The following is a 24471-nucleotide window of genomic DNA, read 5'->3' on the forward strand; positions in this document are numbered from 1 at the left end:
TACTGTACTCCCGGTCGCGGTTGAAGCTTTCGCAAAATCAAGAATGATAAATAATTGCGACCACACTAGGAGTGCTCTGATTCAAAATCTGAAATTGAGTCATGCACCCAAGGCGTTCTTGAGTTACATCAAGTGAGGTGACCAGATGTTCTGTTTCCGTGTAAAAAGGAGATTATCAAAGGTCAACATGATGTAACTTTTTCATCCTTTTCATGATGCTCTATATGCAATATTAAGTGAGGCATTAAATCCAGAGGGATGACTGGAAAATAATCCTCTCTCTCATCCTTTTGACTCCCCATTCATCTCCTTACTTCTGCTGAACACATAATAACCTCACATCCCAAGTGTTCCACCCAAATAAATCTAAAGAGAGTTTTTTTCCACATCCATTTCGGAATAGTAACCTTTGAGCTTCAGGTCTGCAGGGATAAACACTTTCACAAGGATGAAATTCATTTCAAACTTCCACATTCATCTTTCCATATGCAGTCTAAAAAGGGAGAGCTCCTTTCACTTTTCTGCTGGACTAGCTTTAAGTTTGAATCAGGGAAAGGATTTTCTCTTGTTGTGCATGATTAGTAGGGATAGGTAAAGAAAAAATGAAATAATGAAAAGTCCCCCCATTGAGGAATATCTTCAATACCTTTTGAGTGCTTGGCTTTAGGCCTCCCAAGACAAATATCCTGAAGGAGGCTTTGTGTTCAGAGACAACAAGGCATAGTCATCCCAAATTATCCCAGGCAATAAACATCACTCTTGGCCTTCCTGATAAAAATATGATTACTACCTATAAAGCCAGTATTTTCTCATCCAATCCTCCTTAGACATCACAAATGCAATTTAGGGAGAAAAAATTGACATAGTGAAGCTCTACATATATTGACTACAGCTTCACCCAAGACAATCATCCACAATTGCCCCATTTGAAAAAAGGCATAAAAACCAACATGGATCCAGCTCCACCCAGCAAGGTCAAAAAAAACCAATGAAAACAAGCTCCTTTGCTAAGAAACTTTTAATTCATGGCTCAAACTTGTTCCAAGCAGATGCAGTCTTGATGCAAAAGATTGATAGTTGGTTCATAGAATTGGAAAATAAGCTAGGACGTCAATGGGATGAGACACAAAGTCTCACAAACAAGATATTCACACCCATTTGGGTGATCAGAAATACAAGACTAAAACTTTTCATGGGTTTTGTTGCCTGCCTGAAGCTGATATGCGTTCAGTCTACTCAAGGTTCAGTAAACATGACTATTGAGTGCTGGAGATATATCTTGAATATATTTCATGAATGGAAAAAAATTGATCTGGAAGACATCTTGAAAGAAAAGAAATCTGATTTGGGTAAGGCAGTTCAAGATTTCAATTCACATTCTTTGTTGAGATATTTGATAAATTGAACAAGGGAACACATCTTTCAATCCAATTTTACTTCAATCTTTGTAACAAATGGGCCAAATAAGCTGGTGGAGCTCACACCTTCCAAAATATGGATCTAAAAAAATCCAAAAAAAAAGTAGAAGATGGCTGTAAATCTTGGACAAGGTGTCCTGATCAGTCATCAAGGCCATCAAATGCCCAACATCTATGGAAAAGCTGATAAGACAAACCCAGAGAATATTTTTACAGGGTCCAAAAATGCTAACCAAATTGGCACAGAAGATAAAATCAAAAATCAGTCTATCAATCAGTCCAGAAACACCCTTTAAGAAGTTGAAAAGGTAAGAAAAGAAATAAGTAAGTCATCAACACAACTTCTTTAATTCAATTTATGGCTTACAAAACTTTTGAAAGAGGCCTGAGATAACATACATGTCAAAAGTGTTTGAAATTCCCATCATCAATCTGAATTACCAAACAGCCCTCATGTGGCCTAGTAAATCAGTAGCTTCATATTTCTTAACAAGTATAGTACTTTTACATCCAAATTGCTCAATAGAAAAGCTACATTCTCAGGTAAAAACTTCTTGAATTTTCTTATAATTCAACACTTTGTGATTATAGAAAAAGTTCACTCCACATTTTTTTCCGAATTTTAAACACCTTTCATTGAAACTTTCTTCAACTTTGAAGTTTTCCCAAAAAATCATTAAAGAATTAAAAAACAGACCTCACTTCTCTATGTTTTACAAATAAGTCTTTTTCATATTCACTTTTTGTGTTCTTTTTGGTTTCACAGTTTTATTGCTTTGAGATACAAGACATTCTTGCATTTTTTTTAAAAAATCACAAATGTGATTACAGATATAGAAAGTAAAGAAAAGTAAAGTAAAGAGAAATTCAATTCAGTATATGATAGGATAAGATGCTCAAGTTCAAAAAATGTAAAAAATCAAATCTCCATTATGTAGAATAAAGTTTTCAAGGTACCAAAATCTTTCTTTAAACATAAAAAACCTCTCTTCAATACCTCCCACTTCTTCCCTCAAATGATATAAACCAAAAAAGATAATTAACATTTCAACAAAACAGACGAGAAAAACAAACACACACACACACAATTCACAACCTAATCCCACCATTCCCACCCTGAATCCCCAAAAAAGAAAAGAGAAAAAAGAGAAAAAAAAGATCAAGCAATAAAACAAAAAAGAATTCTAAGAAAAAAAAAATAAAACCCCAAACCTTTATTCTAAGTTGACTAATAACACTTTCTACCTAATCATCATCCAACGTTAAATCAATACAAACCGAATCCTGATGACTTTGATTACTTTTAACCCTTTTCCTACTACTCCTAGCATCATCTTCATCATCATCATCAATTTCCAAAACCATGACATCTCTTTTATTATTCACTTTTGATTTTTCATTTCCATTTTGATTTTTCTCTATGGGTGTTGATGTTGATGAACTTGATGGTTTCTTAACTCCTACTTTAGCTGATGTTCCATACTTGTAATTTTCATCATGCCATGTTCCATCTGCTTCAATTATAACTGAATCCATTGAACTTGGCATGATTTGTAAAATCGATTGCATATATCTATAATAACATAAAGAAATGATTAGTCAAAATACTTTGAAAGAAGATATTAAAATCAAATGTGTTAAAGACATACCCATCAACAGCCAATTGTTGTGGATTGAGTTTCGTATTACAAACCGGACACATCCAAGTAGGGGTTTGTTCCATCATGGAATAAAAAAATTCTGCATCAAAACATTGTAGATGTGTACATTGCAGAGATCGAATCGGTAAACGAATTCGACTTAAAACGAGCTATATATGATTTCACAAGATAAGTTCTAGATCAATCGAGATCGTCATCAACAAGAAGAGTAAAGCGATGGAACTTACAGGATCAACTAAGGCAACTACAGAGGATGAAGTGAAAACATCATCGTCCCCAGAACCAGCCAAGACTGTAAATAAAAGATTCAAGATCAGGTCTATTATCTCTTTAATTTTCGAACATCAACAATCTTCATACGTACTCTTAGCCAACACTTCTTCTTTAGTTTGCTGTTTACTAGCCTTCAAATTCTTGATCAAGAGCGGAATTGAGAAATGTTCAACAAGATAAACAATGACATAATATTTCTAAATGATGGAAAACCTCGAATCAATAACAACCTCTTTGTAAATCAAGATTGAATCATCAAATAAACTCAACTCGGTCAGTATTAGTATAAATCACATCTATCCTATTCGTTCCATATTCTTTTATATTGATCACAGAACCATTACCAGTAGAACCTAAATCTGGTGGAGGTGCTGTACCAGGTTGATTCTTCAATCCTCTTACATTTGCAGGAATCGTAATCGAATTACATTTTAATTCACATGTGGTCGGAAATTCAATGGGTGCAGGTGGTAGGATTGGTGCATGAGGTGCATTGTATTGTGGATGATTGAAGTGTTTTTCTGATGTACAAAATAGTCTTAATCGATATTGTGGATTACTCGAATTCGCTCTTGAATTTATAAATCAATTTCTTATGAGCTGCAGTTTGTTTTGAAAAAACGCGAAGAGTTTGGAAGAAAGACGTCTTACTGTGATTGCGATAATTTGCTTCGTTGATCTTGTGATATGGTAAGTGTAATTGAAATTGACTTCCGATCGTTTTGAGCTGCTTCTATGCGATATGTTATAAAATCATGAAGTTGATGAGAAATACCCAATCAGTCAGTATAAATCAATTCTACAGCCAAATGATATCCTTTCTTTCTTCCGATTTCACGTTCTTTTGAGAGATGAATTTGACCTACTATGACAAATTGCAATTCCAGAAGCAGCAGAATCAAAGCGATAAAAAGGTGAGCTTTCAAATGGTAAGGGAAAAGATTTTGGTTGAGATGTAACAGGAAGATGCGCTCTTCCTGTTGATCCCAAAGGATTTGTACCAAACGAAGGGTGATGAGGAGCAGGTGGAAGCGACCGCTTGAATCCAGCTGAAGAGGAGGCCGAAGAGGGTGGATTTGGAAACGCGTTTCGTGACGACATACTAGGGTTTCCCACAGCGGGATCAGTCTTGAATCGAAAAGCATCATAGCTAGCGAGACGCGCTAACGAAGTAGAGCCGTAATCGGTCACCGGTGCAGGTGCTCGATTGGCCATTGGATTGGGGGAATGTGTTGAATAGTGATGATTTGATGATGTCGATGGAATAGGTGCTGGTCTTGGAATATTAGGAGGTCTGTTGTGCGGAGTTGGTACGGCTGATGCGGCTTGTCGAGGAAAGATGAGTGATCGAATGGTATTATATCTTTCTTTGGATGAAGTTTGAATCGCGTCTAAAAGTTGATCCTCGATTCTCATTACCAAATCATCTGAAACATTGAGTTCGAGTTTGTTACGGTAAGCGGTTTGATGATTGATTCAAATGAAGAAACAAAAGATCAAATGAAAAAAGTCAGTAATTTTATAAATAAAAACCAATGATAAGATGTCTCCCAGGAGACCTTCAAATTTCAAGTTCAGCGGACACAATCGCATGAAGCAAACCGGCGGATTTTGATCCTTATCGTGGGAAAGTGAAACAGGGCTAGGTAAATTCTGACCTTTTCGTCCGGTAAGTCTAGTATAAGCTCCAGGAATTGAACGATTGATACCTCTGAGGATGTCCTTGAGATCATCGACCCTGAGTGAAGGAAGATGAAGTTTCAATTTCTGATAAAGAAGTGATTTAATAAAGTTTTGGGAGTCAGTCAGATGAAATAGAAAAAAAAAGAAACAGATCGCTTGAGATTAGAAACTTGAGAATATGAAGAAGAAGAGAATCAGTTTTCATTAGGACTGACTGACACTAAAGTCAGCAAAAGGTTCACTCATACTATCTATCTTTTACGGATATTCCAATGATGATGATGATGTTCTTGGTGGGTTTGAGGTTGAGGTGGATTATTAAAAAAATTAAATGATGATTAATGGAAGATTCCCTTCGATTTGGTCAACAGAACACCCAAAACGGTCAACAAGGAAAATAAAAAGTAAAAAATAAAAAAACCTCTCTAAACCCATCTCACAAAGGAAAACCCCTCTAGACGCATGAGAAAACCACCATAATCCCATAAATTCGTCCATAAAGCCATGAATGGGACAAAAGGAATTTCAAATTTCTTTAAAGGGCTCAATTGCTGAGCGGAGAGCCAAGTGAGTATATGCACATAGTACACAGAAAAGCCTCTTACATAAGCTCAAGATGCTCACTGATTCGCACGGATTTTCAGAAGGCTTGAGCTTCAATCTGCCTCAATGCGCAGCTGTATGGCTTCAATTTTACCTTGATTTGGGAATTAAAGATCCCCCCAGAAAAGCATCAAAGTGTCTCTGAATGTGTGACTCAAAGTTACAGCCTAGATATAGGCAACCTCCACCATGGAAGCATATATGTACTAGAAAACATGACTGACTCATTCACCTTTGTTGACTGATAGGTGTTAAACACAAACCAAATTTATGCACTCCAAGATTGCCTGGATTGCACAAATCCAGTCAGCACGATGTTACATATAGAGGAAAATTGGTGACTTATAGATAAGAACATGAATCAGTACCATGAGATTGGTTTTGATTGATTATAAGTGGATAGCTCAATGTTCAAAGATTTATAAACCAAAATTATATTCAATCCGTTCTCAATTTCCCACATGATTACTTGTTGCCAAAACATAGATCTGATTGTGAACAAGCTCTGAGGTCAAAAGAAGATAACAGGCCAAGGAAATTGTAAAAGGTGGATCAAAATTGTATCAACAGGCATTCTTTATTTTATATGCTGAGACCTGCCAAAAAGTTATTTCATCAAAATAAGTTCCCGATACGAGTTGAGAGTTCTTTGTCTGACATTTGTTGACAATCCTTTCAGCAATCTCGGCAACCACACTACACGTTAGGGATACCCTGCCTTCATCCTACAGAGGAAAAGCCGTCACATCAATCAGATTCACTATTATTAAAATTTATGAATACCATAAGGAAAATTTTGAACAATTATGAGGAAGCTTACAAAAGGGCAAAGCTCAATCACTGAGCTATTGACGCACTCTTTCATAGCACAACCCCCAGCCATCTCACAAGGTCCACCCCGGCGTTGCATGCTAGCTATTGCAGTCTTGATATCTTTCAAGTTTGCTTTGTTTTCTGGTCTTTTTGAATTTCGTGGATTACAACTGATCTGATGGAGTGATGTTTATACATCACACGTAAATATATATGCCATATTTCTACCCAAGCGCTTAAAATTTAAATCACGTCTAGCAAGCAAACGACTCACGAGTTCTTCGACGGTTGTGTTCGGGGGATTAACAATTGCTCTGCTTTCTATAAGCTTAGTATGGTGATCCGAACTTGGAAGAATCTTTGACAAAGTCGTATTGACAGTGTCATTCGCTGGATTCGGAAGCCGACTACAAAAAACCTATTGATGGAAAATATGGAAAAACTTAAGCTGATCTGATTATGTTTCATGTTACTTATGACTGATTCTGAATCCTCACCGTGGATAAAATCGTGAGTGCGAGAAAAATAGAAAGGCAGAATTTCATTTTGTAAACCTCAATTGATGATAACGCAATGGGTGTCAAATCTCAAAGACTACGACTTTGATGTAGTGAGCGAGGCAAACTCTGCGTAGTAAAGCGGGCTTTTATATACTACTTGACTGTCTGGGCAAGCGTCGAAAGAATGCAGGGTTACGTGTAGCCCTCGATCGAGTCGCATTTCTCCATCTTGCTCTTCATGATGACTCTCAACGTCCGTTTCGTCATTTGAGATAAGCTGTAGGCAGCAGAGACTGACCAATTTGTCAGTGTGCACCCCGAACAATAGTTCAAAGAGCCACTTTACCAAGCGAAGCACACAGTGCCTACCTCATTGATATATTTGACCTCACATTTCTTTCTTGGCGGAACACTAGCCAGTGAACTAACTTCTTACGTTAGCCAAATGTCAATTATCTCTGGCTAGATTATGCCCTACTTGTCGCTTAACTGTGCAAGAGAATCATATAGCTTCCTCAAGGGAATCAACAGTTGGGATCTTCTTTCGGCAACAATGATGATAGTCTCATTAATCTGTTCACGAAATTTCCATCACGTTGTCCCTTTCAGTGTTTTCTCCGAACGCATTTGTATGTTTCTTGAGTGCAAACTCATTAACTTCTTTCTCTAGATGAATCCATATCATCTTCTACATGCGCTCATGTGATTGAGTCTGAGTAAGGAACTCAAGGGCTGACAAACGGTTCAAAACGGGGCTTGACCAATTGAAACTAATCATAATAATCCAAGACCCACTCTTGAAATTTCATCTGACTCCCTCTAATTTTCCTGTGGGTTTAACTTTGAGAGACAGATTAGATTATTTCAATAATCAAAAAAGCCCAGTAGACAGACTACACTCACTGTCAGGTCTTTTGAGCGTGTAGTTTTCCCTGCCCAAAATACGTGTTGTCTAATGCGAAAGGGTGCCCGGATGTCATCACGGCACTTAGGACAGCTAATCCGTCCAGAGCTCTTTTCTTCATAGTACTGATATTTCAAAAACATATCAGCTTTTCCAGTTGAAGTTGGTTCAAAAACAAGTTTCTCAGGGACTTTCCTTCCAACATTTGTAATGATATGCATGTCTTCCACCGCATTGAAGCCACACTACACGTTGTCCCCAAAAGCAATCAGATAGGCATATAGCACAATCTGCACCACCAGGATCTTTTATGGCTTCCCTTTGAGGATTTTTGACACTATATTCATTGTCTATTCAGATGGAGAGAATTGATACAATGCCAGTGATTATATACATATCCCAGAATCAATGTGATCCAAAGCAGGAAAATTCGGTTATTTTGCATTGCCTTGCTTGAATAGATTTTTTTTACTGGAAAAACATACCCTTGTTTTGAAGATGAAAATCAAGAAACTGCTTAGAACCCATTATATCAGAGCTGGCCCTGTATATGATATTGAGCAAGAATGACTTGTCCTTGAGATAGACTTGAAGTTCTTCTCCTTCTGGTAAATAGTGTTCTACATTTGAATGAGAAAGATCTAGTGTTGGTGCCCCTTGAGAGTCCCATCCCACTTCATTTCCATGAGCTAGTGCTTCTCCTTCTCCTAATTGTGATTTTGAGCTTGATCCTGTTTCTGATCTCATTTTTGCTCTGTTCTGTGCTCCTTCTTCTATCGCAAACACACCAATTATGTACGCATAATGATCCAAGGTTACAGGTTTGTGCTTTGAGAAAGGTGAAAGCAGGAGTGAGATATACGGGTCCACCTTGTGACTTGATAGGAAACTATCAATATCCTGTCTCAGAGAGATCCACCTAGATATTCTCTGAAGAAGTTCCTTCAGCAAGGGGTTTTGTGAGTATTCTAGTATTTTTCTACTTGCTGGAATGAATTGTACAAGATGCTCAAGCATTTTATAAGAGTGATACCAGTCTCTAGTTTTAATATCCATGTGCACTTCTACAATTTCAATACACCTGAGAGTAATTTCTTTGGCAATATGTTCTTGTAGTGGACAGCGCGATTGGATCAAGTCATCATATGAAGTCATTAGGTGATCACTACTGGGGATTTCAAATGATTCTAAGCAATCCTTTCTGATATATTCAAGTAAACCAACCCTATGCAAACCCTCTAACCATTCTGAAAGGAAGCTACTGTCAGTATCTCTAGAGATATTGAACCAGAAGCCTTCTAATCACTCACCTGGAAAGATTGCAAAGTTTCTATTGGGGAAGTTTGTAGCACGTGTAGCCTCTGCAAATAAATCAAAGTCTGATGCAATTGAATTGTAAAAAAGTAAATGACAACAATTGTTTATATCTTATTAACCCCAGTTGAGAAAGAGAAAAGTGATAGAACATACTTTTTGTGAAAGATAGCTCTAAAACAGCTCGAGAGATTGGGGCCTGGTCTATTTTGGTGCCTATCAGTGACAAATTCCATAGCTTTGAATCTTCAAGAAAAGCCCAAAGAATTGCCAAGTGTGATAATCTCTGTGGCAGAGTCAAATCATCAAAACTCAGTAGTTGAATGAATAAAGCTATCACATTGTCTGTCATGTAGTCATCCTCTTCTTCAATGGCTTTAGTTATAGTGGGAATTTGTGCTGCCAGCCTTCCAAATAGACTTCCACGACCTTGATCTTGAAGATAAAGTATAAGGGGTTTGCAACGTGATATCTTTTCAATTCTTTCTCTCTTCTTGTCCATGGTGGAAGTCATTCCAGCTTCATAAGATGTTGTGGATAAGCTATTTCGATGATGATGAACAATTGGGTGCATGAGTTTGAAAACTTCACTATCTTTGATTGCTTCAACAATAGATCCTTGTATGGGAGGGTGAGGAGGACTTAGAATCTGATGATCTTGTATAAACATAAGGAAGAGTATGATATAGTTTATTGGATTCATTTCCCCAAGATTTTCTTGGACATACTATCACAGGTGGAGCAGGGATGTACTTTGACTCTTTGTGAGATGGAGAGCTAATTATGTGGTTCCTGGAAGATCAGAAACCATTTTTTTTTCTCCAGAGGGTGTTTCAACTGTGCTTTTCAAACATTCCCTCAATTATTCATACAATTGCATGTGTTATATTATGTATTTGGGGCCAGAAACCCAAGATAAGGAAATTCCCATATAAACAGTGTACTCTAACCAGAAAGGATGGAACCAGCCTTTCAAAAACCCTGCACTGTGCCTGTGTGGTAGTTTCTCTCCAACAAGAGCACACAAGTCCTTTTTGACATCCAACTACCACACAGACACTGGGCTAGGTCCAATTTTTTCATATCAAATGAAAATATCAGGATCTGGATAAAATGTTTTCCCCATAAAAGGTGCATTGTAAACAAAGTTTCTCAAAAAGTGTTGGAGAACCTTTTTATTCATTTAGGTCTTTACCTGGCTCATATACTTCCCAAGATTTCAGATGTTCATTTGATGATGCACTGCTAAGGTGTACAGACTACACACCACCAGCAAACCCAGTGGTTGTAGATTTTTGAGGAAAGTGTTTTTGACTTTTTGAATGCTTCTGAAAAGGCTTTTTCAAGAGCATAATATGATTTTTGACACATTGTGATTTGAGGGCTTATGGTTAATTTACATATTGGCAAAGGGCTCATTTGCCTGTCTATACCTCACTTACCAATAGGGCATAATAAGTCATTAATGGGATACTTACAGGGCCCTTTGCAAAATAATTGCTTAATCTGATCAGCACATCCTTTTTCTTTGTGTTTACATTTTTATCCAATGTTTTGTGTTTAATACTTAAGGAGCTACATCTGTTTTGAGGAAGCAGTAAAAAGCCAGTGAGAATTTAGCTTGTCTCTCACCTTACCAAAGGCTTGATTACTAGTTTTGATTCCAGACTGGAGTCAAGGGTAGCATTTCAATGGCCTATATAATTTTCCTGCTGGAATGAATTGTATGTCTGTTTCCTTTTGTGCCTCACATAAATTGTGTATGTGACCATGTTTTGATTTCTTATGTAGCTGTTTTGTGTTACTTTATCTACAGCAGGCCATTCATGATCAGCTCTTCCTACCTTGTGGGCTTTGAAGCATAAATAGTACAATCACCTGAGTACAAAGAGTATTTTCATCTGCAGAGATTCATTATGGCTAGAAGTGCCCATTGTGGCAGTGCCATGTAGTGTGGAGTTGATCCCCTGCTAAATACTAGTGGAGTCAAGGTACCCATTAACTTAATGATAAAGAAGGCTATTTTGGTATCCTTTCATTGATAGGTTTCCAAAGGTATAACTTTCATCCCCTTTTTTTATCCTTGTGTTTTGATTGAGTGTTCCCACTCACAAAGTTATATATAGTTCTCTGTATGGTTTTTTTCCAAAAATATGCATGGCCCCACAGAGATATATTTTTGGATTCATGACTCAAGTATGCACCAAATCAAACTTCAAAACTTGCTCACTGGGTCAGAGGTGCTTAATGCCCTCTCTGCGTAGCCACATCAGGCTAACTCAGTGGGATCCCTTTGCACAGTGTTCACTTGCACACACCAGACACAAAATTTTGGATTTGCTTGGCTGTGCCTGTTATGGCATGCCCCAACCTTGTTCAATCATGAGCAGTTTGTCAGTGCATTGCTCAAGGGTAAAAAGATCTATCTACCTCACAGCCAACCCCACAGGTGGTGTTGTACCAAAATAATCAAACACTCTTGGTGGCCCCACAGGATGTGTTGTAGGGGAGTTAAACCCCCAACAAGGCCATGACAAGGCCCCAGTTTACAATTTATAGCCTCATAATGCTATGTAGCTTCCATACCCACAACTTGTTGTGTCCAATTACTTATAATTTCTCTTCAATGTTTCATGACACTAGACCTCAGTCCTTGTACTTCCTCTTCTTCACCTGCATGTCTAATAAATTTGTCAAACATTGTAATTTTTTCACTCATTTGCTGTGAAAAAATCAAGAGAGATATTCCGCTCAATTTCTTTTCAATGTTTCATGACACTAGGCATCAGTCCTTGTAATTCCTCTTCTTCCCCTACACCATGTAAATATCCGTGTAGCACGTCAACGTGCACACACGGAGAGTTTTGAAATAAATCTCAAAGTCTTTTGGTCGGATTGAGACTGAGATTTTTGCTGAGCGCCCTTTGTGCTTTGTGATTTGTTTAAAGGATTTGCAGAATCCTTTGTTGTCAGTGGGGGCCAATTGACTTTCAACCTCCCAGGTGATAAGGGGAAGATGTACTTGTCGTGGAACCTCTTTGATGGGTCGTTACAGGGTCCACGGAAAGTCTTTTGTGTGTGCACGTCGACGTGCTACACGGATATTTACACGGTGCTACATGTGTAATAAATTTGTCCAGGTTAATCTTATTTAGATTCTTACTTTGAAGCATGTGAGCATAGGAATGTCCTCCAGTGCATTCCAACTTCACTGTAAATTGTCCAAACAAGAATTCAGATACACATATATCACAATCTGCTCCATTGGGATGTTGTATGGCTTCTTTTTGATGAATTTTCAATTTATATCTCTTGCCTATTCAGATCAAATTAGGTGGAAGAATATCATTGATCATCTTCATATACCAGATTTGATTTGAATCAAAGTGGATTAATTATAATGCTGAAGGATCTTTGTTATGACACTGAATTTTGCAAGTCAAGAGTCTAGTGGTATGTATTGACAAAATCATTCCCCCCTTCTTTCTCAAGCTCACTACTTGTGAAATACTTAGCACCCATTATATCATAACTAGTCCTAAATCAGATTCTGAACAAGACTTTCCTTTCTTTCATATAAATCTGAAGTTCTCCTTCTCTGGGAAAAAGGTGTTCTAGTTTTAAGTGAGATGCATCTTGGTTTTACATACCCTCATCAATTGAGCCTATGTACTCCATTCTCATGTACATATGCTCCAGCTTCCCTTGCCTTTGATGTTGAATTCATGGCAATATGTGATGTCCTTTTCAATACCTCTTGTGCTCCATCTTCTATTTCAAACACATTGATTATACACTTGTACATAGTGATCCAGTCTAGTCACAACCAGAGCCCGGCCCCGGCCCCGGCCCCGGGACCCAAATGTTGGGGGGTCCAAGTAATACCCAAAAAAAAATTTGCAGGGGTTTTTTTTGGCGAAAGTTCTTTTTCTTCACTCTATCACTACATACAGTCAATCTAGTTTTGCTTGTCCAATCAGATTTTATTTATTTATTTATTACACCAATACAGGTGATTCTATAAGCATAAACATCATATGCTTATGTGCTTTATCAGGAGTCGTGAGTCTGAACAACCACAGTTGACCACAGTCCACAGCGCTTGATTATCACAAACCTGTCCTCGACATCATCCTTTCATCCTCACACGCATTGTTCCAGCTTGATCACATCTCTCATCGTCCATCCTCACAGCCAAGGAACCTTCATGTGAGTTTTGACCAAGAGGCTTCGATTTTGGTCTCTTTGCTTTGATCCAGACCTCTCAGCTTCGATTTGAACCTTCCCGTCTTTGATTCAACCCTCTGCACACTTGATTTGATCCTGTAAAGTTCACTCCCTCAATCAAAACGTAGCTTGAAAAGAATGCTGACCTACCTTGCAATTTTATGATCCATGGAAGTTCATCAGATTGGAGTGGATTATTCAGAGCACCTTTATCAGCTACTTCTATTCTTAATAAACACTCGGCAATCAATTTTCAACTGGATGGTGAAGAAGAAAAGATGGATGGTTTGCTATCAAAAGTGTTGATCTAGGTCTTGATCGCTACCCACACAATATCAAAACAGAAGCCAAATTATAGGCATCAATCGATCACCCTAATGTTGGTTCAATCCACTCAAGCTTCTGTTCAGTTTGGATCTTGGTCTCATTTTTGAACCCTTCCTTTAGGCTTTGGATACAGCTTGTAAGCATCAATTTCTCTAGATGTTTGTTGGGCAACTTAAGAGTTCTGTTCTTATACATTTCTTCCTTAGCTTTGAATGTTTTCCATCAGATTAATTCCATTTTCTTAGTGTTTATCCTTCTTGTATTTACTCTAGCCTCAGCTTTTCATTGTAATACACAACACTTTGAAATGCAGTCTCTTCCTGTACAAATTCAATCTGAGATCAAAATGTGGATCTGATGAGACACATTGTACTCATAGGCAATGGAAAAAGTCCAGAAACTAAATTGACTATAAGACCAGGGATTTGGGAACGATGAAGGTAAATTGTTCATATCATTGATAATGAGCACTTGGATAACAGGTACAAACTCCCTATATACAAATAAGACACATATACATAGCAAGAAAAAACAATACAAGATTCACAGACCTAGACAGATCGATGTGAAGCTCTGAGCAATCATGTTAAATAGCAGTGCTGATGATTAGCAACAAAAAGTTATACTTATGAATCAGCAGTATCAACACAAATCAACGACACACGATTGATTATTGCCCCTGGGTTTGATTCAGTGAATTGGTCGGTCTCCAAAGTAGAAATGCCCGAACTGACGACTAGAGCTAGAGTTGACAAGCAGAAGGGAGTCAAAAGAAGTTAATTGTTTCAATCAGCGGGTGTTCAGCTGAGTCAAAGGACATACATAGTTTGAATCAGCAATAAGATAAGGAATCGATTTGATGAAATTGAAGGTATCTGATGAACGGACCAGGATATTGAGCCCGCTGGAAAGATAAGGAAGATATTTAGAAATCAGAGGATTGATATCATTATGAGAAAGACATTCAAGGAGCTTACTTGAGTCAAAGCCAGGATATTACAGTCGAGACCAAGAGGGTAAGATCACGGATGAAATCTTGAGAGATATCCTCAATTCTCAAAGGATATGGTGAGGTAGAGAGAAGGGATTGGACAATTCAAGTGATCCATGGATGGGTTTGGAGGCGATGGATTGGTGCTGATTAGTTAGCAGCACCGATCGTGATTGGTGGACAGCCCCCTTCAATTGGATACACTTCAATCACGATTGAAGGCTATGTATGCTTATAAAATGGCCTGTATTGATGAGAAAATAAAAAATAAAAAATCGGAATGGACAAGCAAAACTGGAATGACTGTACTTCACCCTTGTATTGTAAAAATACAAGTCTATGCTGTTCTGTACCCCAGGAGTTGTGATGAGAGGTGCTCCACCTACTTACTTAGGGTACATAAGTAACAGCTTAAGTGGCTACCTAAGGATTTAAATACTTAAGTAAGGTACTTAAGGACTTAATATTAGGTCCATTAGGTACCTAGACCCCAATGTTGGAGGTTTGTAAAAATAAAAAAAAATTGGCCAAGCAGATTGACTCACCAAGTCATTTCTGACACAAACACCCCCCTTAGAGCCCAAAAATGACTTTTTACACATGATTTGTAAGTAAGAGTTCAGTGTGTAAACTTGTGTAATCAAATTTCGATTTTGCAGAGCGAGTCTGGTCGTGACTAGACTGGAGCAACTGTAGTGATCCAGGGTTCTCCTCTTGTACAATGACGTCATTATCTGATATCCTTTGCATGATATTTTGTTTTCTTTTTCACGTGAAAATGATGATGATGGTTATTTTGATTTGAATGACGTCATTGTGAAGTTTTATTGAGATCTTTTCTTCAAGGAACTGTTTATCCTTCGTTTACCATTCACCCAAAACTTGTTTTCCTTTCGAAACCTTTCCCATTCAAACTTGTCCCTTTTAGGTAAATAAATGGTTCTCTTCAATATCTTGAATTCTACCAAACCAGAGCTGATAAAATATTCGATTGGCATTTTCACAGAACGTAGTCACTCCATAAAAACAGTTGGAAAAGATCAAAACAAATATTCCAACAAAATGATAAACGAAACAGATTCAATTCCCAGCCTGATGAAATTAAGCAATACGAATTACTACGAATGGAGTCATGAAATCTTAGCATATCTAATGACTCAGAACCTAGACCAATTCATTCAATCAGAAATCAAACCAACCGAATCTGAACTTGAAGATCCTCATTACTCAATCCGAAAGAAAAAAACATCAGGCATCATATTTCTATCTTTGGATCAAAACAATCGATACAAAATCATTACTGAAAACCTTTTATCAGATCCATTAAAGATATGGTTATTTTTAAAAGAAGAATATCAATCTAAATCACCCTCAAACCAAGGAAGGACTTATTCAAAATTATGTCATTTAAAATACGTGAATTTAGATCAATTCATTAAAGATACTCGTAGATGTTTAGCTTACATAACTGCATGTGATGGTCACAAACAAACATTAGATTGGATGTTTGCTGCAATGATTGTTGTTAAACTTCCTGATTCCATGGAATCCACTGTTGCTTCTTTAACTAGTCATTATCCAATGAATACTAAGCATGTATTGAAGACTCTCGAGATTTATGAAGCTAATATGACTAGTCATCTACTATAAAGATGTATTTACCAATTCTACTATTCAAGTTGTTTAGCTAGTTGAAAGATCGCGTGTATTCTTACTTATGAACTGGCTTTGAAGCTAAGCACTCATAATTTTATTAACCTTGTCTTGTTCATGTGACCCAACGAGATATGAAGGGGCTTGCTTAGGCAAAGCATCAGCAAACTCAAAAGATGCAAAGGTAACACAGTGAGAACAGAACAGCATACTAGGATTTCAGGGGTACATAAGCTTTATACACTCCGATTAAGATATCTTTGAATCGCATCAATATCACTAGGAAGCCTCTTGAAAAAAAAGAAATTTAATCAGACGCAAAAGTGGAAGTCATAATATACAAAAATGAAAAAAGGAATTCAAATGTTGATAAAGAAATAAGTGAAGCGATCCCAACTTGATCATAGAGCTGTACCACGTTCGATGTTCTCTCGGATCTCTTCGGTATATTTGTTGTAAAACCTTCCAATCTAATTCAAAAGAAATCGTAATGAGTCAATTATTGTAAAGTAAAATGATCAACAGAATAGATAGTCGTACCTTTTGGTTGAAAGCTTTGTTCTTGTCCTGTAAAGAATCGGTCAACAAAGAAAAACATCAATAAACAAACAAACCTCGAAAGAAATGCGAAAGTCAAGGTTAGGAAAGTAACTGACGTTGATATAAGTGATTTCCCCATCCTCTTCTTTCCTAACACGAGATCTTTTGCTCCGTTTATCAATACTAAACCGACACCAAAAAGTCAGTAAACTAATGCAAAAAAACAATAATGAATAAAGATAAACACTCGTACTCAAGATTGAGTTTCCCAACGACCCTATCTATAGCTTCCTCTGTTGGACGATGATCAGCGTATACCAAACTATTCATATCACGATACAAGTTTTCAGATGCTTGTTTTTGAATCACCGATGTACAACTTGAAGAACCTGTGGTGATTAAAGCACTACTACCATCTGCTACTGCTCTTTGTTTGTTGTAATTCACAAGATCAGGTTTAAGACTATCGACATCTTTCTTATACTTTCGTCTAGCAAGATCATCGTAATCTAAAATAAAATCAAATGAAAAACAAAAGACAAAATTAAATCCGCATTCCGATTTGATTAAATGATGAAAGGGGTCATCAATTAAAACTTACCAGTAAACTCATGATTTCCTCTACTTTTCTTTTGTTTTAATTTCTTATCCCATCTTTCATTATCTTCAATACTATATTGCCAATTTCGTTTTCTTTCAAGATCTTCACCTGCTGCAGTAGCTTCAGTTCTTTGTCCTAATGCAATAGCTTGTGCTTTTTTTCTTTCTAATCTTGAAATCTCTTTAGCTGTTGCATGTGATTTGTTGGCTTCTGATACTACATCTCTTCGATTTGCCATAGCTGATTCTGTCTATTGAAATATCATTCGTTTTAGTGTTGAAAAAGGTAAATAAGTGGGACGATAACTTACTTTTCTTTTTCTTAGTTCTTGAAGTTTGACCGCACGACATGTTGCTGGATCGTTTGATTCGACTGGTTGAGGTTCTGTAATGGTTGACATGGTGGTGGTGAAGAGTATCGTAATGTTGTCCAATGTGGTTATTTTGAGCTCGAGAGTTTGGTCGTCGTCAGTTGGAGAGTCGACGAAAACCTTTAGAGAAGCCGGGTCATACAATCAGGTGTATGCGGGGCCAGTCGAATATCGGGCCTGATCCGAGATGACACGGGATACATACACGGTACTTCGGCTGAATTATGAGCTCTTTTGCCTGAAGGCTGACCTTCAGATTGCAATGTGTAAACATTTCTTATGAGTATTCCACTCTCTTACTCCACGATGTCTGGGTGGTGATGCCATACATGGTGTCTTTCAGGTTCTTCTTTCCTATTTCCAATAACTCATTGTGTATTTATCATAATTGTAAGTATACTACAAATGGTTTGTCCAGGCTAGGCAAACCTAGAGAACTATACTTCCTTCACTTCATCTCATCAGTTTCTCTTCTCTTTCTTGGATCTTGGAAATGTAAAATTTTCACGGTAACTATTCACAATCTTTTGTGACTTCAAAGTGGATAAAAGTCTTGGAATTGAGAATCAAAGCTTTTCTTTCCCATGTGGCTGTCTATCAAACATATCCATCAAGGTTGAATTTCATACCCATGTTTATCAAGTATTACTACACTTATCAAACATATTCATCTATGCTACAAAAACTGAGATTAGGTATTATATTTTTCAACGTATTTCAAAGAAAAGCTCCCTTCGAAAAAAGTCGTGATCATACTTCGCCACGTTTCAATAAGCTTGAGTTCGAATTGGATGAAGATATATCTTTTCTTGATAACGAGTTCCTTAGTTCATCAGGTTTCATTGATTGATAAATTTCTTCTGCAGTTTTGAATTCTCCAAGATTAAAAAGAGGTAAATTACTTGCAGAGAATATATAATCTGATGGGTTTGAAGGAGGACTTGAACTAGAAAAAGTTGAAATAGAAAAATTTAATTCAATCAAAAATTGTTCTAATGATTGGATATCCGAAAAACACACAGATAATTGAACACTTACGTTAATTCATCGATTTCTTTTGCAATGATATTAAAGCAAAAATGATCTAAATCTAAATCATTAGGTGAATATCCAAATGGGTTTTCAATATCTTCTGAGATTTTCAAAAATCCTAAAAAGACAAATGAGATGAGTGCAGTAGCTGGAATAGTAATCTTTTTGAATGTTCCAATTAATTGAAAGGGTAAGAATAGTAGATATCCCCAAATTACAGTCTAAATAGAATCAAAACAAACTAAGTCAGATTGGAGTTAGATTATTGAGGATTCAAAAATGTGAAAGAAATACCTTTAAGTGAACTGTATAACCAAATGGTAATGGAGTCTATAGTAGAAAGAATTAAATCAGATTGACCATTGGAAATGTATTATTATAAAAAATTTAGAAAATTGCTCAACTGTTAGAACTCTTTCCAGCGTACTCAACGCATCAGAGAGACCCACGATTGAAGCATTCATAGAATTTGTAGTCGGTACACTATTCATTGGAAAAGTCATCAGTCATCATTTAGATCATCCAAGTTCGATCATTCATAATATGTAGACTCACTCGAGCATCTTTCGTCGTTTAAGACTAGTGATGTAGGCGTCTAACTGCCATAGAATCTCAAGCGGTAAATTATCATCATTAAGATTTTGTACGCTCCGTCTTCTTTGTTTTGTAAAGTTCAGTGCTCCCTGATGAATTATCGAATACAAAAAACATAAGTTTCTGTCCATCTGTTTGTTTAAATTTGTTTTGAGAATGAAGACGTACCTTCCATAAACTTCTGAAGATTCTAAAAACAGGTAAATGATCACAAAGAGTTTTTTTAGGAGGATTATAACTAGGAAGTAATTTGATAGGTGGAATTAATGGATCAGGATATTGGATTGTTGAACGTGAGTTTGAAGTTGATTGATTACTTTGATGACTTGCAGAAGGTAGTTCGATTTTGATAAATTTGTCTGATTTTTCTTTTTTTAAGGTCTCAAATGCTTCAAATTCTGGAAGTTGTGGTGCATTCGGCATTTGAACATAAGATGGAACATTATATTTTGGTAGAAAACAAACTAAATCTGTTTTTGGGGAAATAGTAGAAAATCATTGAAGTTATGTTAGTCATCTTTGGGTGAGGATGTGTTTAGATTTCACTTACGATATAAGTCTTCATAAAATATTCCACGTTCTATTGAAAATTTACGAGAGAAGAATAAGCTCAGATTCACAACATATAGGCTCAAACGATGAAAAGTTGAATTTTTATTTCTCACCTCCTCTCAAGTAATGTTTAACGCTAACACTGAAGCTTTCGATCAAGTTTGTCATTGTCTTCTTTTCCAATATAGCTTGATTGACCTGTTAAAACAATCCTCAACAAACAGTATTTTCCGAGGTTCATCGTCTTCAAGAAAAAAAACTGTTTACATACCTCAGCATCAGATGGCGGGTCTTTTTCTGAATGAGGATATAATTCATCTGGAATATGTATCCAAATTATACGTGCTAATGTTCGACTATGATGAATCATACTACCCCATGCTCTCCTAAAGAGAGATTTTTGAAATCAAAGTGCAATTCTTCAATAAGCTTTCTTCACAGGGATTAATGAGATGACATTATCTGACCTGGCTTCAGTATATTGAGCATAAGCACTACTCGTTCTGTAAGATATAGCAAAACCGATGATGGTACCTGAAGATGAAAATTTGCAAAATTGGCGTGCGATCCCACTTTTGTTTCATGCAACATATTCCACATAAAGATTTCAAGCTTACCCAGTACCGTGATGATAGTCGTGCTCTATCAAAAAGATCGAGTTGAAAATTATTAAACTTGTTATTCAATCCTTAGAGAAAGATTACAGATGATGAAGTTTTTTTTTGCTTACCACTGACAACGACTTACTCGGGCGATTGGTAAACGCGATGGCGATTGCTTCTAGGGTAAAGGCCGAGACAGAAGGCCAAATATCCCAAATAGTTGAAGATTTGATGAATTGTGCCAAAGGTGGACCTTTGAATGGATCATGTAAGATTTGATCTCTCTTAGACTTGAACCTTCTACCTGAAATTCCTGATTCCAATTGAGCTTTTACCATTCTTCTTTTGAAATTGATATACTTATCAACAGTTTAAAGTGACTTTGTCAAAAAGGTCGATTGATGCTTGAGGTTCTAATATTTTGAGATCTTTATCAAAAGATTCGTTTGGTAAGATTAATTCCTGATGAGGTATGAAAGAACCAGAGGAAAACATTTGTTCACTCAGTCGGTTTGGATCCAGCCGTATCAGAAAACCCGTTGTCATTAAAAGTAACCAATTCGACCGATGCACAACTACCAGTTGTCTTTTTCCTGGACTAAACACTCGTGGCTTTATCAACGATCGAATTCGATTGTGAAGCAAGAAACTTGATACATGCCTTGCGAGTTTGCACCAAATGTATAGCTTATTGGAGGCAGAATGCGTCAAGTCACGAGGGAATATCCGATCGATCGATGTGGGTGATGTCACAGTGCCCAATGGCAATATCACGCAGGACCAAAACCAAGGTATAAAACGAGAGTTCAGCTTCGGGATGTCCTTCGCCAAAACTTACGGGCTTTAACCTTCTCGCGATGGAAAAGTTGAGATTTGCATGCAGCATTTTGCTTTAGAACACACACAATCGTGAAATCAGAGACTCTCGTTGAAATGGGTTCCAATCAAAAAGTAATTGTACCTGAATCAAAGCTTCATTGATTGTCATAGCGTGATAACATACTATTATGAAGTCAAAAATTGGAATACATAGTCATAGAGGTGTTCATTTGTTTAGTGCGTTCCTTTTTGCTACAAACCGAAATGCTCAGCTCACCAAGAAAAATCCTCATCAACTTCCCCTTCCATACTTCCCATCAACCAAAAACTTCAAAGTCATCAAAATAATCAATCATGACGTTTCTTAATTTACATTTCCACATTGTGAATTTCTTAAAGAAACTACTTAGATGCATCATCTTTTCAATCATCATCATCTCCTTTCTGAAAATCATGACATTATCTCAATTAATTGATCAAATCCAAATCGGAGCCGACCATGAAATACAATTGATACCGATCTTAAACAACGCGAATCTAAATGCAACGATTCAACTTCCATCGCCATATATAGAGATCCAATCGAATCAATTGAATGTAACAGCTTTATCCGAGCTTTTATCATTAGCTTTACTTCCTTATTCATCTTCAGAAGATCAAACAGTACATTCTCAGTCACTTCACAATCAACAACCTATCGTTAATGAAGACGGTGAATCGGAATCAGAATCAGATCAAACGTTATCAGATGGTAAATCAATGAAAACCGGGAAATTAAATGATCAATCCCATATGCTGTGGCAATCTTCTGGGGTTCTAACTAAAGGAAATTGTCCTAAAAATGTTTTAATCGAAAATTGTTTTGGTCTTGAACTTTCGGATGATCCAAGTCAAAATCTTGATCCAGGTGGTCGTACACCAAGACAGAGGATTGAATTCTTAACACCAGGTTAGAGCGTTCTTTCTTTCCGGATAAAACTTTCTTGGGAAGAGGTTTCCAAACAGGTTTTGATATAAATTCCAATAGGAACTTGATTCATTCCTCTTAAACTGATCCACCATCTGTTTCTTCGCTTCAAAATTTGAACATTTAACGCCAGGTTTTGGTGATGGAGACACTGCAACCTATACTTGGAGTTCATACTTAGATTCAAGAGTCCAAACCACCAATCACTTTTTTCATCTATTTCAAATTTATTCAAGAGGAGATGATGGACCAATGTTAACATTAGATATTAAAGATCAACTAACATCGATTTTAGATCCATTAAGATGTTCAGATGATTGTGGTGATGGTACACAGATGGACTTCGAGTCATTCAAATCTAGAACGATTTCTCATGCTCTCAAAGTCACATTTGGTCCTTTGGGTAAGATTGATTATGTTTTAGGCGATAGACTAACTAGACAAGTTCAATTAGGTTATTCTATGCATGGTGGTCGTGTTGGAAGTGGCTCTACCAGTTTGAAGTTTGGTACTTATAGAGCTGCTGTAGATGGTATGGGATCATCCTTGTAAGTCTTATTGCTTTAGACAACTTATTCACGTCTTTCCATTTCTCATTAAAATTTGTGGTCCCGTTTTAAACACTGGTGTTTAAAAACCTCTGTAGAGCTTATGTAGGAGACTTTCGATCACATACTTGAAACATGATTTGGAGATTCAACTCATTGAAGTTGTTCGAATCAATTTCACTTTTGGATTTCCTCGATGGCCATGCCGTTTCAATAAATTCACTCTTCATATATATCATAATCTTTTTTTCAAGACTCAAACCCAAAATCGTATCCCAATTCTGTTCTTGTACAATGCTCTATTTCTTGAAAAACTGTACATTCGAGAGCCTATCTGAAATCTTGGAATTATGGTATTCAAACATGTGCAAGATCCGTGCAAGAAATCCTTGCAGGGATCTTGCACAATTAATTTATTTCACAACCCATGATCTAGTTTGCACATGATCATGCACCATCTGGGTCAAAGCCAGGAAGCCCTTGTTGCAATGGGGCTTTGTTATGTTAACATATGTTAGTCTTAAGTCTGCAAGTTTGGTGCAAATTCTGGGTGGCAAGAGGTTAAAAGAATTTGCACACAAATTATTTTTGAAGTTTCAATGCCATAAATCCTGATAAGAAGTACTTTGATTGTAATCTGTACTCTTCATGCAGATTCATGTTTTCCTTATTTGAAAGCACTCTGATACCAAAGGAGTGGGTGTGGAAAAATCATAGATAGCTCAGGCATCATCAAAGGATACAAATCTAAAGGTACAGCAGAGATCAAGGGCACATTTGGGAGCCCCTATTTTGAACTGCTTATGTCAAAGTTCAACTTTCAAAAAGTCAAACTTTGAGAAGTCTGTTTGGCACGGTATTTTGATACCTTTTCATAAGTTATTATGGGAGCATAAGTAGCTTCTTTTGTCTATTATTCTTTTTTGTCCAGGGTGAGCTTTGAAAGGATGGGGAAGTGATTTTCATGTTTCTGTAAAGAAGAGTCAAGATTTTACTCAAAATATATTTTAGTCCAGAGCCAAAGTGCCAGATAAAATGAAGAATCAGACCAACCATTCACCACCCAAGTGGAGTTTGATCCTTCTTGATCAGCAAGCCTCCTTGGAGATATTCATCAAGCTCAGAGTTATCCAAAGCCTCAGTACCTCCATTTGAAACTCCAAAGATGTTGTATTCATTGGGCTTGGAAGTTCCATGGTTATCTTCAGGGGGAGGGCTGGTGTAGCCCACCTCAGATTCCTCCAATTGTACATTGAAAGTGGCCTCACTTGCTGCAAGAGATTAAATCTTGTGATTGGGGTAATTAATCAAAAATAACTTCCCTCAAACCGGGGGTTGAGAATCACCATGTTGGTATCCTTATAGCATGTCAACATGCACACACAGAGAGTTTTGAAAAAAATCAGAAAATCTTTTGGTCGGATTTAGACTGAGATTGGTGTTGAGTACCCTTTGTGAATAATCATTTGACTAAAGGAT

The 24471-nt window shown here is 37.0% G+C and overlaps 7 protein-coding genes across 7 annotated transcripts; 2 read left to right on the forward strand and 5 right to left on the reverse strand.

The window, feature by feature from the left end:
• Positions 1-2663: 2663 nt before the first annotated feature.
• On the reverse strand, positions 2664-5281 carry MELLADRAFT_90133 (uncharacterized protein; the record flags this gene model as incomplete). The annotated part of the gene is made up of 10 exons (XM_007413261.1): positions 2664-2991; positions 3068-3228; positions 3307-3371; positions 3444-3549; positions 3623-3923; positions 4004-4082; positions 4219-4454; positions 4521-4779; positions 5011-5119; positions 5255-5281. The coding sequence occupies 10 exons, from the start codon at positions 5279-5281 to the stop codon at positions 2664-2666; spliced, it is 1671 nt and encodes a 556-aa protein (XP_007413323.1).
• Positions 5282-6201: 920 nt separating this feature from the next.
• MELLADRAFT_109231 (uncharacterized protein) lies at positions 6202-6996 on the reverse strand (the record flags this gene model as incomplete). The annotated part of the gene is made up of 4 exons (XM_007413260.1): positions 6202-6363; positions 6459-6626; positions 6726-6869; positions 6949-6996. 4 exons carry the CDS (start codon positions 6994-6996, stop codon positions 6202-6204), a joined length of 522 nt encoding a protein of 173 aa, XP_007413322.1.
• Positions 6997-7425: 429 nt separating this feature from the next.
• On the reverse strand, positions 7426-10632 carry MELLADRAFT_109232 (uncharacterized protein; the record flags this gene model as incomplete). Its single annotated transcript, XM_007413259.1, has 8 exons — positions 7426-7524; positions 7855-7980; positions 8105-8205; positions 8341-9093; positions 9166-9234; positions 9326-9826; positions 10365-10428; positions 10612-10632. 8 exons carry the CDS (start codon positions 10630-10632, stop codon positions 7426-7428), a joined length of 1734 nt encoding a protein of 577 aa, XP_007413321.1.
• Positions 10633-15776: 5144 nt separating this feature from the next.
• On the forward strand, positions 15777-16364 carry MELLADRAFT_109233 (uncharacterized protein; the record flags this gene model as incomplete). The annotated part of the gene is made up of 1 exon (XM_007413146.1): positions 15777-16364. One exon carries the CDS (start codon positions 15777-15779, stop codon positions 16362-16364), a length of 588 nt encoding a protein of 195 aa, XP_007413208.1.
• Positions 16365-16768: 404 nt separating this feature from the next.
• Positions 16769-17755, reverse strand: MELLADRAFT_38010 (uncharacterized protein; the record flags this gene model as incomplete). The annotated part of the gene is made up of 6 exons (XM_007413258.1): positions 16769-16837; positions 16908-16934; positions 17024-17090; positions 17161-17260; positions 17321-17416; positions 17509-17755. Coding segments are annotated over 6 exons (606 nt in total), but the record flags the coding sequence as incomplete, so codon positions are not given.
• Positions 17756-18628: 873 nt separating this feature from the next.
• Positions 18629-20996, reverse strand: MELLADRAFT_109235 (uncharacterized protein; the record flags this gene model as incomplete). The annotated part of the gene is made up of 12 exons (XM_007413257.1): positions 18629-18824; positions 18917-19131; positions 19205-19240; positions 19315-19393; positions 19466-19593; positions 19673-19974; positions 20055-20084; positions 20170-20254; positions 20328-20442; positions 20524-20559; positions 20674-20698; positions 20804-20996. 12 exons carry the CDS (start codon positions 20994-20996, stop codon positions 18629-18631), a joined length of 1440 nt encoding a protein of 479 aa, XP_007413319.1.
• An 835-nt stretch (positions 20997-21831) lies between these two features.
• MELLADRAFT_90136 (uncharacterized protein) lies at positions 21832-23124 on the forward strand (the record flags this gene model as incomplete). The annotated part of the gene is made up of 3 exons (XM_007413147.1): positions 21832-22426; positions 22578-22992; positions 23091-23124. 3 exons carry the CDS (start codon positions 21832-21834, stop codon positions 23122-23124), a joined length of 1044 nt encoding a protein of 347 aa, XP_007413209.1.
• Positions 23125-24471: the final 1347 nt, after the last annotated feature.

This window comes from Melampsora larici-populina (genome assembly GCF_000204055.1).
Source record: "Melampsora larici-populina 98AG31 unplaced genomic scaffold MELLAscaffold_35, whole genome shotgun sequence".
NCBI classification, from domain to species: Eukaryota; Fungi; Basidiomycota; class Pucciniomycetes; order Pucciniales; family Melampsoraceae; genus Melampsora; species Melampsora laricis-populina.